The sequence below is a fragment of the Bolinopsis microptera genome, chromosome 4 (genome assembly GCF_026151205.1).
Source record: "Bolinopsis microptera isolate Bmic1 chromosome 4, MBARI_Bmic_1.0, whole genome shotgun sequence".
In the NCBI taxonomy this organism is placed as follows: domain Eukaryota; kingdom Metazoa; phylum Ctenophora; class Tentaculata; order Lobata; family Bolinopsidae; genus Bolinopsis; species Bolinopsis microptera.
This window is the reverse complement of record NC_087075.1, coordinates 11,533,401-11,549,183: the sequence shown is the minus strand read 5'-3', so window position 1 is coordinate 11,549,183 and position 15,783 is coordinate 11,533,401. Positions and strand designations below refer to the sequence as shown.

At 39.3% G+C, this 15,783-nt stretch overlaps 2 protein-coding genes across 12 annotated transcripts in view; one reads left to right on the top strand and one right to left on the bottom strand.

Annotated features, from left to right (window-relative positions):
• Positions 1 to 15,783, bottom strand: part of LOC134814230 (cytoskeleton-associated protein 5-like) — a 129,256-nt gene that overhangs the window by 51,652 nt on the left and 61,821 nt on the right. The window lies entirely within an intron of this gene.
• Positions 997 to 15,750, top strand: LOC134814313 (uncharacterized). The gene is made up of 28 exons (XM_063822409.1): positions 997 to 1,031; positions 1,154 to 1,328; positions 1,480 to 1,795; positions 2,023 to 2,163; positions 2,431 to 2,622; positions 2,842 to 2,999; positions 3,157 to 3,475; positions 3,704 to 3,861; positions 3,996 to 4,314; positions 4,543 to 4,700; positions 4,851 to 5,169; positions 5,399 to 5,556; positions 5,707 to 6,025; positions 6,250 to 6,407; positions 6,562 to 6,880; positions 7,118 to 7,275; positions 7,411 to 7,726; positions 7,933 to 8,090; positions 8,241 to 8,547; positions 8,778 to 8,900; positions 9,125 to 9,433; positions 9,650 to 9,807; positions 9,965 to 10,250; positions 10,478 to 10,924; positions 11,744 to 11,947; positions 12,051 to 12,566; positions 12,749 to 13,139; positions 13,689 to 15,750. The coding sequence occupies exons 1-28, from the start codon at positions 997 to 999 to the stop codon at positions 14,149 to 14,151; spliced, it is 7,080 nt and encodes a 2,359-aa protein (XP_063678479.1). The 3' UTR covers positions 14,152 to 15,750.

The following is a 15,783-nucleotide window of genomic DNA, read 5'->3' as shown; positions in this document are numbered from 1 at the left end:
AGACTAAACGTATGTACACACTGTTTTATTGCAAGACATGTATAATTATGTGGTACAATATTTTAGGATCTTAGAATCTCAGGATGTGTCCCACAGGATAAGGCGGTAGAGGCGGAAAGATGATAGAAAGCTCCAGGTGGGGTCAATACAGGGTGTTATTGGTCTTTCATTTGGTCGATAAAAGAAAAAATTACTCAAATTTACCTCGATTGCTAGGGGGCTGATTGTGGTTGCTATGCTGGTCCGGTCATAGCAACTTAAAAAACGTTCAGAATTCACCATTAAACCTTAGAATTACCAATAAATTTGTACAGAATGAAGTTTAGACGAATGGATAAAAGGTTGTTCGTAAAATACATCCTAACAAGACTTTTGAAACACCCTGTATGAGAGGCTGTATACTCTGTATACCCTCCATACTCTGTATACCCTCCATACTCTGTATACCCTCCATATTCTGTATACCATCTATACTCTGCCCACAAGTCAACTTGTAAAATGTAAATCTGCGTGATTAGGCAGTAATTCTGAGAGGATTTCAGCAGCAGGGGAACTTAAATGTGAACATAAATATTTTTTACAGGAAAGAAATAGGTTTCCTTCATAAAGGCGTTATTACCGGGTAAGATGTCTTATATACTTCAGAGCAAGCATATCTTTACATATCTTTATACTTTAAAGATGATCTGATCTGCAGCGAAATTCAAATCATAAATTTCGATTAATCTCATTTTATAAATGGACCTTACAGGCTACGAGATAGAAGCATTCATACAGTTATATTTGTAATGCGGCACTTTACACAATAAAAGATAAATTGTTGTTAGTGTATGTATACAGCATGATCACGTGCTACACCTGTCTATCTTTACTATTACTCAGAGCTCCCTCACTTTTCATACTTGTTTTGAAGTTTCGTTCACATAATAGTTTTCGTTAGATTGAACAAATTTTGAAAGTTACAACTACAAGTACAGTCGGCGGTAGGATTAGATCATGCTGTTTGAAGTGACGATCCTGTTGATTCTGGGGTGAGTAGTTACTAGGGTGTTACTTTGAGTGTTACACGGGTGTTACTAGGGTGTTACTAGGGAGTAGGATACTTGCAGTACAAACGGCTTGTAAAAGCTTTATGATTTCCCCATTATTTCAGAACAGTGAACTGCGCTGGCAATTTCCGGGACAGAAATGACAATGAGCTAATACCAGATAGTGCTAAAGTATCCGGGACAGAGAATGAAGACGACCCCGCAACAGATGCTATTGATCTAGACTGGCAAACTGAGGCGGTGATAAGTGAAAATACTGACGGTGCAAGCTGGTTAAAGGTAAAGTAAAGTAGACATTATGACATCACATCATTACAAAATATAATCGCACTATGTGAAAAAATCGCACTATGTATAATAAATATTCCCTCATCAACATTAATCATTTATCAAGAACAATGTATTAAAAAAATAATCAAATACATTGTAGGTATCCCTAGACCAGCTTTCTTGTGTGGAACAAATTATCTGGTACCACACTGATACAACCCCTCGGCAAACATGGACCTGCTCTGAAAGTGAAAACGAATGCTCTGTATGTACAGATAGTGATGATGGTGACGATAGTGAATCAGCTTGTGCTTCTTTTTCCCTGACAGTCAGCATTGAGGGACCTAGACCAGAAAATATCCCAACTATTGCTCCACACGATGTTGCTGATTGCGTATTTGGAAACACATTTTTGTTACAACATCAAGACGGTTCTGAATTCACTGTCTTCGAGATGGCCATCATTGGACAAGAAGGTAGAACTATGATTTTGATAAATTTAGATATGCAAGCGAATATCAAACTCTTTATTAATCAAAAATCGTAGCTATTCTAATTGATATAGGCAGGTCTATGAGGAAAAAATTGGACGTGCAGGAAGCAGATGTTTTTGTTTATCATGACGGAAACCGAGTGACTAGCGCTGACACCTTGTTTTATGTCCATCCCCCTCAAAAGATCCATGATGACATTATATTTTCAGCTACCCGAACAAGAAGTGATGGTGAAATAATGCCAGGAAATGTGGAACTATCAGGAACAGAGCCCAGTGGCAACGACCCTGCAGAATACGCCATTGATCTTTTCTGGACTAGTGCAGCGGTTGTAAGTGAAAATACTGACGGTGCAAGCTGGTTAAAGGTAAAGTAAAGTAAAAATTATGACATCACATCATCACAAAATATCATCGCACTATGTGAAAAATATTCCTTAACCAACATTAATAATATTTTATCAAATAAAATATTTCTATAAAAATAATCAAATACATTATAGGTATCGCTAGACCAGCTGTCTTGTGTGGAACAACTTATCTGGTACCACACTGATACAACCCCTCGGCAAACATGGACCTGCTCTGAAAATAAAAACGAATGTTCTGTATGTACAGATAGTGATGATGGTGATTCAACTTGTGCTTCTTTTTCCCTGACAGTCAGCATTGAGGGACCTAGACCAAACAATATCCCAACTATTGCTCCACACGATGTTGCTGATTGCGTATTTGGAAACACATTTTTGTTGCAAAAAGAGGACGGTTTAGAATTCACTGTCATCGAGATGGCCATCATTGGACAAAAAGGTAGAACTATAATTTTGATAAATTTAGATATGCAAGCGAGTCAAAAATCGTAGCTTTTCTAGTTGATATAGTCAGGTCGATAAGAAAAAAACTTGAGGTGCAGGAACCGGATGTTTTTTGTTTATCATAACGGAAACTGCAATTTTGAGAATAAATTGAAATGGTGAAGACGCCTCCTCCATCCCCCTCACAAGATTCATGATCACATCAAATTTTCAGCTACCCGAAGCAGAAGTGATGGTGAGATAATGCCAGGAAATGTGGAACTATCAGGAACAGAGCCCAGTGGCAACGACCCTGCAGAATACGCCATTGATCTTTTCTGGACTAGTGCAGCGGTTGTAAGTGAAAATACTGACGGTGCAAGCTGGTTAAAGGTAAAGTACAAATTGTGACATTACATCATCAAAAAATATCATCGCACTATGTAAAAAAATGGAACTATATATATTATAAATATTTCCCCACCAACAATAACAACATTAATCATTTATCAATTAAAAGATTTTTAAAAAATAATCAAATACATTATAGGTATCCCTAGACCAGCTTTCTTGTGTGGAACAACTTATCTGGTACCACACTGATACAACCCCTCGGCAAACATGGACCTGCTCTGAAAATAAAAACGAATGCTCTGTATGTACAGATAGTGATGATGGTGACGATAGTGATTCAGCTTGTGCTTCTTTTTCCCTGACAGTCAGCATTGAGGGACCTAGTTCAAAAACTATCCCAACTATTGCTCCACACGATGTTGCTGATTGCGCATTTGGAAACATATTTTTGTTGCAAAAGGAGGACGGTTCCGAATTCACTGTCTTCGAGCTAGCTGTCATCGGAGTTGAAGAAGGTAAATATAAGATTTTGATATATTTAGAAAGTATGTAAGTGCACTCTAACCCTTTCGGGGGTTAAAATAGTAACTAATCTTGTAGAAACAATCAGGTCTAAGAGAGAAAAGCTGGACGTGCAGAAGCAGATGTTTTTGTCTATCATGACGGAAACCGAGTGACTGGCGATGACACCTTGTCCAATGTCAATCCCCCTCAAAAGATCCATGATGACATTATATTTTCAGCTACGCGAACAAGAAGTGATGGTGAGATAATGCCGGGAAATGTAAAACCATCAGGAACAGAGCCCAGTGGCAACGACCCTGCAGAATACGCCATTGATCTTTTCTGGACTAGTGCAGCGGTTGTAAGTGGAAATACTGACGGAGCAAGCTGGTTAAAGGTAAAGTAAAGTCAAAATTATGACATCACATCATCACAAAATATCATCGCACTATGTGAAAAATATTCCTTTACCAACATTAATCATATTTTATCAAATACAATATTTTTTTAAAATAATCAAATACATTATAGGTATCCCTAGACCAGCTGTCTTGTGTGGAACAACTTATCTGGTACCACACTGATACAACCCCTCGGCAAACATGGACCTGCTCTGAAAATAAAAACGAATGCTCTGTATGTACAGATAGTGATGATGGTGACGATAGTGATTCAGCTTGTGCTTCTTTTTCCCTGACAGTCAGCATTGAGGGACCTAGACCAGAAAATATCCCAACTATTGCTCCACACGATGTTGCTGATTGCGCATTTGGAAACACATTTTTGTTGCAAAAGGAGGACGGTTCCGAATTCACTGTCTTCGAGCTAGCTGTCATCGGAGTTGAAGAAGGTAAATATAAGATTTTGATATATTTAGATATTATGTAAGTGCACTCTAACCCTTTCGGGGGTTAAAATAGTAACTATTCTTGTCGAAACAATCAGGTCTAAGAGAGAAAAACTGGACGTGCAGAAGCAGATATTTTTGTCTATCATGACGGAAACCGAGTGACTGGCGATGACACCTTGTCCAATGTCCATCCCCCTCAAAAAATCCATGATGACATTATCTTTTCAGCTACCCGAACAAGAAGTGATGGTGAGATAATGCCGGGAAATGTGGAACTATCAGGAACAGAGCCCAGTGGCAACGACCCTGCAGAATACGCCATTGATCTTTTCTGGACTAGTGCAGCGGTTGTAAGTGAAAATACTGACGGTGCAAGCTGGTTAAAGGTAAAGTAAAGTAAACATTATGACATCACATCATCACAAAATATCATCGCAATATGTGGAAAATCGCACTATGTATAATGAATATTTCCTCACCAACATTAATCATTTATCAAATAAAATATTTTTTTTAAATATTCAAATACATTATAGGTATCCCTAGACCAGCTGTCTTGTGTGGAACAACTTATCTGGTACCACACTGATACAACCCCTCGGCAAACATGGACCTGCTCTGAAAATAAAAACGAATGCTCTGTATGTACAGATAGTGATGATGGTGACGATAGTGATTCAGCTTGTGCTTCTTTTTCCCTGACAGTCAGCATTGAGGGACCTAGACCAGAAAATATCCCAACTATTGCTCCACACGATGTTGCTGATTGCGCATTTGGAAACACATTTTTGTTGCAAAAGGAGGACGGTTCCGAATTCATTGTCTTCGAGCTAGCTGTCATCGGAGTTGAAGAAGGTAAATATAAGATTTTGATATATTTAGATATTATGTAAGTGCACTCTAACCCTTTCGGGGGTTAAAATAGTAACTATTCTTGTCAAAACAATCAGGTCTAAGAGAGAAAAACTGGACGTGCAGGAAGCAGATGTTTTTGTCTATCATGACGGAAACCGAGTGACTGGCGCTGACACCTTGTCCAATGTCCATCCCCCTCAAAAGATCCATGATGACATTATCTTTTCAGCTACCCGAACAAGAAGTGATGGTGAGATAATGCCGGGAAATGTGGAACTATCAGGAACAGAGCCCAGTGGCAACGACCCTGCAGAATACGCCATTGATCTTTTCTGGACTAGTGCAGCGGTTGTAAGTGAAAATACTGACGGTGCAAGCTGGTTAAAGGTAAAGTAAAGTAAACATTATGACATCACATCATCACAAAATATCATCGCACTATGTGAAAAATCGCACTATGTATAATAAATATTTCCTCACCAACATTAATCATTTATCAAATAAAATATTTTTTTAAAATAATCAAATACATTATAGGTATCCCTAGACCAGCTGTCTTGTGTGGAACAACTTATCTGGTACCACACTGATACAACCCCTCGGCAAACATGGACCTGCTCTGAAAATAAAAACGAATGCTCTGTATGTACAGATAGTGATGATGGTGACGATAGTGATTCAGCTTGTGCTTCTTTTTCCCTGACAGTCAGCATTGAGGGACCTAGTCCAAACAATATCCCAACTATTGCTCCACACGATGTTACTGATTGTGCTTTTGGAAACACATTCTTGTTGCAAAAAGAGGACGGTTCCGAATTCACTGTCTTCGAGCTAGCTGTCATCGGAGTTGAAGAAGGTAAAATTAACATTTTGATAAATTTAGATATGTAAGTGCACTCAAACCCTTTAGGGGGTTAAAATAGTAACTATTCTTGTCGAAACAATCAGGTCTAAGAGAGAAAAACTGGACGTGCAGAAGCAGATGTTTTTGTGTATCATGACGGAAAACGAGTGACTGACGATGACACCTTGTTTTATGTCCATCCCCCTCAAAAAATCCATGATGACATTATATTTTAGCTACCCGAACAAGAAGTGATGGTGAGATAATACCGGGAAATGTGGAACTATCAGGAACAGAGCCCAGTGGCAACGACCCTGCAGAATACGCCATTGATCTTTTCTGGACTAGTGCAGCGGTTGTAAGTGAAAATACTGACGGTGCAAGCTGGTTAAAGGTAAAGTAAAGTAAACATTATGACATCACATCATCACAAAATATCATCGCACTTTGTGAAAAATCGCACTATGTATAATAAATATTCCTTTACCAACATTAATCATATTTTATCAAATAAAATATTTCTATAAAAATAATCAAATACATTATAGGTATCGCTAGACCAGCTGTCTTGTGTGGAACAACTTATCTGGTACCACACTGATACAACCCCTCGGCAAACATGGACCTGCTCTGAAAATAAAAACGAATGCTCTGTATGTACAGATAGTGATGATGGTGACGATAATGATTCAGCTTGTGCTTCTTTTTCCCTGACAGTCAGCATTGAGGGACCTAGTCCAGAAAATATCCCAACTATTGCTCCACACGATGTTGCTGATTGCGCATTTGGAAACACATTTTTGTTGCAAAAGGAGGACGGTTCCGAATTCACTGTCTTCGAGCTAGCTGTCATCGGAGTTGAAGAAGGTAAATATAAGATTTTGATATATTTAGAAATTATGTAAGTGCACTCTAACCCTTTCGGGGGTTAAAATAGTAACTATTCTTGTCGAAACAATCAGGTCTAAGAGAAAAAAAAACTGGACGTGCAGAAGCAGATGTTTTTGTCTATCATGACGGAAAACGAGTGAGTAGTGACTGGCGATGACACCTTGTTTTATGTCCATCCCCCTCAAAAGATCCATGATGACAATATATTTTCAGCTACCCGAACAAGAAGTGATGGTGAGATAGTACCGGGAAATGTGGAACTATCAGGAACAGAGCCCAGTGGCAACGACCCTGCAGAATACGCCATTGATCTTTTCTGGACTAGTGCAGCGGTTGTAAGTGAAAATACTGACGGTGCAAGCTGGTTAAAGGTAAAGTAAAGTAAACATTATGACATCACATCATCACAAAATATCATCGCGCTATGTGAAAAATATTCCTTTACCAACATTAATCATATTTTATCAAATAAAATATTTCTATAAAAATAATCAAATACATTATAGGTATCCCTAGACCAGCTTTCTTGTGTGGAACAACTTATCTGGTACCACACTGATACAACCCCTCGGCAAACATGGACCTGCTCTGAAAATAAAAACGAATGCTCTGTATGTACAGATAGTGATGATAGTGACGATAGTGATTCAACTTGTGCTTCTTTTTCCCTGACAGTCAGCATTGAGGGACCTAGTCCAAAAACTATCCCAACTATTGCTCCGCACGATGTTACTGATTGCGCATTTGGAAACACATTTTTGTTGCAAAAAGAGAACGGTTCCGAATTCACTGTCTTCGAGCTAGCTGTCATCGGACAAGAAGGTAGAATTAACATTTTGATAATAAATTTAGATATGTAAGTGCACACTTAACCCTTTTAGGGAGTTAAAATAGTAATTATTCTAGTTGAAAAAAAAACTGGACGTGCAGGAAGCAGATGTTTTTTCTATCATGACGGAAACCGAGTGACTAGCGAAGACACCTTGTCCATCCCCCTCACAAGATCCATAATGACATTATATTTTCAGCTACGCGAAAAAGAGGTGATGATGAGGTAATGCCAGGAAATGTGGAACTATCAGGAACAGAGCCCAGTGGCAACAACCCCGCAGAATACGCCATTGATCTTTTCTTGACTAGTGCAGCGGTTGTAAGTGAAAATGCTGACGGTGCAAGCTGGTTAAAGGTAAAGTAAAGTTAAAATTATGACATCATATCATCACAAAATATCATCGTACTATGTGAAAAAATCGCACTACATATTATAAATATTTCCTCACCAACATTAATCATTTTTCAAATAAATTTTTTTTTTAAATAATCAAATACATTATAGGTATCGCTAGACCAGCTGTCTTGTGTGGAACAACTTATCTGGTACCACACTGATACAATCCCTCGGCAAACATGGACCTGCTCTGAAAATGAAAACGAATGCTCTGTATGTAGAGATAGTGACGATAGTGATTCAGCTTGTGCTTCTTTTTCCCTGACAGTCAGCATTGAGGGACCAAGGCCAGAAAATATCCCAACTATTGCTCCACACGATGTTACTGATTGCGTATTTGGAAATACATTCTTGTTGCAAAAAGAGGACGGTTCCGAATTCACTGTCTTCGAGATGGCCATCATCGGACAAGAAGGTAGGATTAATTTAGATATGCAAGAGAACACCAAACTCTTTATATAAAGTCAAAAATCATAGCTATTCTAATTGGTATAGTCAGGTCTATGAGAAAAAAAAACTGAAGGTGCAGGAAGCGGATGTTTTTTGTTTATCATGACGGAAACTGCAATTTTGAGAATAAATATAAATGGTGAAGACGCCTCCTCCATCCCCCTCACAAGATTCATGATCACATCATATTTTCAGCTACCAGAAAAAGAGGTAAACGAGAGGTCATACCAGAAAATATAAAAATGACTGGTGCCGATAGTGAGAACAATCACGCAGAATACGCTATTGATCTCTTCTGGGCAAGTGCTGCAGTTGTAGGTGAAAACCGCTTTATTTAATTTTAACTTAATTAATTTAATGGGTTTTTTATTAAAATGTTTTTTTTCTACCTTGGTTTTTAAAATTTCTACTGTTTTATAATTTTATTACATTTATTGTATTTGGTTATTTTTGAGGGTGTCTAACTTTAAAGCTAGACAGTTACCATTATCGAAATTATCTGTATATTTTTATGACTGTCAACAACTTTATCTTTGTCGTAGGTGAGAATTCTGACGGAGTGAGTTGGTTGAAGGTGTCTTTAGACAAGATTGCTTGTGTGGAGAAAGTTATCTGGTACAACACAGATAAGACAGCTTTCCAGACCTGGACCTGCACTGAAAACGAATGCTCTGTATGTACGGAGAGTGCCAATACCTCAACTTGTCCCTCATTTTCTCTGACAGTTTTTGTCGAAGGAACTTCTTCAGAAAACGTCGCTGGTTGTGTTATAGGGAATGAGCTCTTGTTACGGAAAGTGATCGGTTCTAATTTCACTGTCTTCGAGATAGCTGTTTTCGGATCAGGAGAAGGTAGAATTATTATTTTGAGAAATATTTTTAGGGACAATGGCGTTTCTTTTGTCGCTAATATACAAAATATGTATAAGAGCTCAGGATACCAACAGCTAGGTATAATTTTGTGTGTTACATTGTGTTATAAATTATAACATAATATAACATATAACTTATAATATACTATATCATGTTATATCATGTTTATATTCTATATTGACGCTATTATTTCAGTCACAAGAGCAAGGCAACCTAGTGAGATACCACCAGTAAATGCGGAAATATCAGGAACGGATTCCACTGTAACCGACCCCGCAATATACGCTATTGATATGTTCTGGCAGAGTGCAGCTGTCATTGGAGAAGACTCTTACGGAGTTAGCTGGTTGAAGGTAATATTTATTTGTATTTGTATAATAAGTATATTGGATGGGTGGTTGAAGGGTTTCAAGCACAGGTCACACAAGCCTCTACTGATTTCTTTCGTATTGATACTGTTCGATTGTTAAAAAAATAAATAACTGTTTTATTAATAATCGTTTTATTAAGGTAAATATGGACCAAGTTTACTGTGTTCAGCTAGTGCACTGGTGGAAGGAGTTTACCCCCAATACCCGTCCTTGGCAGACCTGGTCCTGTTCTCAGGAGGGGTGTGGTAACTGTGAAAGTACTCATGGTACCTGTGAGTTTTACTCTCTTGCAGTAAGCATTGATGGAGCATATCATGACAACATTCCGGTAACCTCCGAGTGTGTTTTCGGAGATATGGTCTTCTTACGGAAGGAGGTCGGTTCTTATTTCACTGTGAACGAGATAGCCGTCGTTATAAGACAAGGTAGAGTTGTTATTTTGAGAAATATAGATATCCCTTATTTGTGATATTAAAATGGTTACCTAAACTGAATGTCCATTGCTTCATCCACTTATCTTTTTAATTGTGACATCATCGCATCATTACATTTTGGGATTGTGAATATTATATACTTTTGACTCCCTTAAAGGACCAGAAAATATTGTTGAAACATACCACGATAAGACTTTTTCATAACTAAAACATTACAGAAATGTTAACCGTTGGATGGAGAGACCAACCCAAGGGTACCTGGTTCAAATATCGTTTGGATGAAATCCCTTTCGAGGTGATAACAGTCTCCAAACTAGGCAGTAACGATACAATAACTTTCGAAGTGACTGGCTCCATTAAACCACTCCTCAGCTCCGCAAGGGTCGTCGTTGTCATGGATACAGATCCAACGTTCTACGTAGAGGATTGCCACCATGTTTCACTGATGGTTAATGTTCCAGTAGCTCCGGATAATGTGCGGGTGTGGAGGTTTATTAAACACGGAGTTCAGGGTCTGGAGATCAGGTGTAATGGTGTTCAGGTGGCGGAGATAGAGTTTGGTGATGCTCCTGATGAGAGGTGTAGAGATTCGGTTTGGGTTGATGCTGAGCGGGGGGTTCGGTACATTAACATCCTTGATGAGGACGATACGGTCAGAGTAAAAGGTAAGGAACATGATATTTGAGCGGTTCTCCGCCTGCTGCTTGTTCAGGCAGCCAAAATCGTACAGGTGCGATTTTTGAGTTGACACAGTGCAAATCTGTAGGTTTCCAGCAGAACAAGAATTGCGCCCGTTGTTTCGTTGTGGCGGACGCTAGATTTCCATTCACTACAAGCTCTAGTAAGCTCACTTCATAACATGAACATTATGCTTTAAATGGGGAAATAGTTGTGACTCAATTCAATTGCAGTAGAACTTAACTTTTATCTGTAAAATTCAAGAAATTGTAAAGTTGTAAGCAAAAAGTGAACTATACTCTGATGTTTTATAAGTGTACATATCAGTACAATACGCGTGTCACATACAAATTGAGCTTATTGCCTAACACAAGACATTGGAATACACTCGTGCCGCGCACACACTGACTACTGCAGGCCATACATCACATCTCCGCAAGCAACTCTTGCGCGCTGCATACGTCTAGTTGTCTAGTTGCCATGGCAAAGTGTGACCGACGGAAGTTCGACATATTCAGACCCACCTACCGCAATCTCCAAAATCCACGTTTTTCTGCAAAAACGTCTATCCGTAACCTTTCAGTATTGCCTTTTTCACAAAAGGGTGTGAATGGAAAAAATCACACTAAAAAGCAATAAGAAGAGAAATGTACTACCAAGTTAGACAACCTGACAATAAAATAAATAAATAAATAAAGTCAATTTTTACAGCACAGCAATATATATCTAAATATCAGATATATATATATAGTTCCCCAAAAATGAATGTATCATGACTGGTTGTACAATAATTGTTCACATTTCAGAGATCTGTCAAGCACCACTGCCTGTCATGCCCAATATCGCTCTAGAGGGATCCTTCGGCCTGTTTGGTGATACAGTTACTCTATCGTGTGACAAGAAAGACTTTGTATGGCATGGGGCGGATCAGATCACTTGTGTGAAGGGAGATGATGGATCAGATTACTACGCGTATGAAGGGGAGGAACCTGAATGTAATGATCCGGAAGGTACCTTTATTCGGGGTACATTAATTCATTTGTTGAAACCAGAAACAGTCGCTGTTTTATGTATCCTTGTTTTGGATTTGTCACTATCAAGTTTATTTTTCAGAGGAAGCAAGGGAAGTAGAACTGGAATGGGATATGAATGTATGGGAGGCCCTGATCGGACTGAATACCCCAAAGTACCCTGTATGTAACCCGTACTATAAGGAGTACTATCAGGACCTCAACTACTACGACCAGGAAGTCTACTCTTTCTACATGGATTACAAGAGTTTCCAGGCTATCGGAGACATATTCAAATCCTTCGTGGCGGCACTTTTCTCAACTTTAGGGTTATTCGAATGGGTTGATATCGTGTATGATAAGTTTAAGAGCGGGATTCCTCCAATCTCTGAAATCCTATCGCTCCTCAACATGCAGATATCCTGGTGTGCAGTGATCATACTCTGTGCCTTCATCCTCCTCCTCACTATCCTAAAATTTTTACTCTCACTCTTCTCTATAATGTTGAGTAGTGGTCCGTCCATCCAGAAGCCAAGCCCCTGGAATACCTCTCTTAAAAACACGTACGGGTGCGCCATGTTCGCGATAGTGGCCGTGTTTTTCGTGTGCACACTCTGTGGTTTGTTTTTTACTGTGTTTTTTTTTTTAAATAAATCAAATGCACGTTTTAAGGTTTTGGTTTTTAAGAATAAAGGTTACACCACAATTTTTAATTCTCATTTTCACTTACATTGAATAAAATTATTTTCAATTCTCATTTTCAATTATATTGATTAAAATTATATTTTTAATGTGTACCAGGTTTGTTAGCAAACATGCATATAAAGCTGAGTAAGGATATGTTCGTGGACTTTGTGGACAAGACCGAGCTGTACTTAGAAAGATATCTCAGCAATGTTACTAGGGATATGGCTGCTATTGGAGTGGACGAGTTCGGGTTCTTGCACACAAATCTGGAGGGGACTATAGAAGATTACCAGCACAAAGCTGCTACAGCAACAATGCAGGTGGAGGAACCCTACGCTGTCGAATATAACAACACGCTGGTCCGGATGCAGAAACTACAGTGGCAGGTCCAGGATACCCTAAATAAAAGTATGATCTTACTGCAGGAGATGAATAGTATCTTAGAGGACAAGCAGGGTGAGCTGACGTACTGTTACAATGGTGTGGTCTGGTATTGTAAAACCAGGTTAGTACAGCGTTCTATTTATTAGACCCTAGCTAGACGGCACGAGATGCATCACGCGATGTGTTACGCGATCGAGTATTTTAGCTTATTATATATATATATTATATATTAGCTTATTTTTTATAGCTAGCTGCTAGACGTGACGTGACGCGTTACGTGATGCGTCACGTACCGTCTTAACGTTATTAAAAAAACGTTACATAACGCGTTCCTTTGTACCTTCGGTTATTTTGACGGATATAAACTGTACTAGTTAGTAAAGTGCTTGATTTTACTTTTTGTGAGTACTGTTTAAATATATCTTAAGGCTGAGCGTGAGTTTGAGACGAATTTAGCTTCATTTTAGACTTGATAAAGTCCAATGCGTGACGAAAATTTGGTTTTACATTTTACTTAGTTCCTTGTTTCACTTTGTTCGCAGTTTTATTTCGGGAGACGTGAAGTCTAAAATGAAAGCTAAATGAGTACTGTTTAATAAGTTTGTTAAGTTCATGCGAACTATTGTGATGACGCAAATATACAAACAGAGGAAAACAATAACTATTACAGGAAAACATTCTGTGACGATGTGTTCAATGCAACTAATGTTGAACCGTTGAGGATGGTAGCCGGTGCAGATGTGGCAAACTGGCCCTACATATCGGAATTCAACGAAATTGTGGCATTTGACATACCTGGATTTACGTTCAAAAACTGGAAAATATGGAACACCACAATCGAGGACTTGATGAACCACAACGAGCCTTACAGAATTGAACACATGGAACACAACATCAAACTCCTGGCATGGATCACTGAAAACCTCCCCAAAATAGAAACCATAAAAGAATCCTGGAAGCTGAGCCTGGCAGGAGGGGTCCCATCACGTGACCCCGCTTACTCCTCCACCTCCTCCTCCTCCCAGCAGAGTAGCTACACTCACTGGCTCACTGTAGCCGTGTTCCTTATCTCCTTTCTAACCTGCTGTGCTCTGTGTGGCTCTCTTCGCGTGTGGTCTTTGTACCGCCGATGAGAACTCGGACAAGCCCACTGAGAGATCTGGGAGTTCTAATAACATAGCGACCATCATGAAGGTAGCCACTCTCTCTCTGTACGTGCAAGCTATTGTTGTGCTGGCGCTCACTATACCCAACTTTACCATTTCAAGTGTGCTGACGGAATCCTGTCGGTTAGCTAACGGTACTGACGGTACTGATGGTATGAACCCCTTCTGGTTATGGGACAATGGCACCGCCACCAGTACCAGTATTATTTCTAGAGCTATTGGTGACATGTCCTCAGATGTAAGGTTTTCTGACTTGATTACAGGTTGCAGGGAAAATGAAGCGCTTTACAAGGTTTTGAATCTGACGAGTATCTGGGATCCAGCGAGCAACTTTTATCTGGACGATTTCCTTGACTACTCTAGAGTTGCAGAAAAAAGCAGTCTTAACCCCCACGAGCATTGGTACAAAACCTTTTACACGACAGAAGAAAAGGGAAAGATAATGACGGGAATATCTACATCAGATGTGGACCTAAAGGAGGAAGAAGGAGAGTTGCACACCATACTACCATACTTGGACGATCTAACAGAAACAGACAGAGGTCTTGTCACACTGTCTCCTGAAAAGTACGAACAGTTTAAGAAGAAGGCAACTACGGCAAAAAACAGCCTGTACTGGGGGGCTCAAAGATCGCAACTGCAGGGATGTGTCAACAACATGGGATATCTGCAAAGGGACTGGGTATCTGATAATGATGAACTTGTTGCAAAGTCCACAATGTACAGAACGAACAGTGTGTTGTTAATGGGCATGTTGCGAAACTTGCATCAAGAATTTGAAATTGCAATCTCCTTAAACGAGGAAATGTTCAACAAAAGCGAGTCAACGTACCGAACAAAAATGATGGAAGTGCTCCCCGTGGCAGAAAGTCACGTGACATGTTACAGAGACATAGCCACACACCAGCTTACGGAGATAGTGGGGCGGTGTGGTCCTCTCTACAACATCTACCTCAGTACATTTAACATGGTGTGCGGAGCTCTGGCTCCCACCTCCGCGGTCATGACCCTGCTCCTCCTCATCCTCTCGCTCGGTATACTCCTCCTAATTATCAACCTGTCTCTGTCAGTACCCCACTTTCAGAGGATGGATGAGCCAAATTCTGCTGATAAAACTCCGGTGAAAGAGGTGGTTGGTAATCATGGGGTAACGGAGACCAAAGTGTGAGGAGTCGAGTATGTTGAGAGAGTTTAGAGTGGACCAGGCTGTGACGTCATGACGTTAATATGCTGATATGCTAAATATGCTAATTATGCTGATATATATGCCTGTTTCAAGTCAAGTTTATGACTGTTTCTGATCGGTGGGGTTGCATTCTTACAATGGAAAATGATACTGTTTTAATCATATAGGACTCGATAGCAATCCCAACAGTCCACGGATACAACAGAGTAAGATTCGTACTGTATATAATTGAGAATTTACATTTTTGTACAAGAAAGCTCCTAGCTCAGATTCTATACGATTTCTTACCTGGCACCAGCCGCACATTTTTTCTTACAATCAAATTAAATAACGAGAAAATATGTACATTAGTTTCTTTTATCAAAATCCAGATTTACCACATCAAGTATTTTCTCTTTGAACATCTCACATCT

What these genes read in the sequence shown, in the direction of transcription:
- LOC134814313 (XM_063822409.1), top strand. Translation starts at nt 997, where the DNA reads ATGCTGTTTGAAGTGACGATCCTGTTGATTCTGGG. An exon ending in TGTAAGTGAAAATACTGACG is followed by an intron (nt 2,164 to 2,430) that starts GTGCAAGCTGGT and finishes CTGTATGTACAG; the next exon opens with ATAGTGATGATGGTGATTCA. An exon ending in ACGGTGCAAGCTGGTTAAAG is followed by an intron (nt 3,000 to 3,156) that starts GTAAAGTACAAA and finishes AATACATTATAG; the next exon opens with GTATCCCTAGACCAGCTTTC.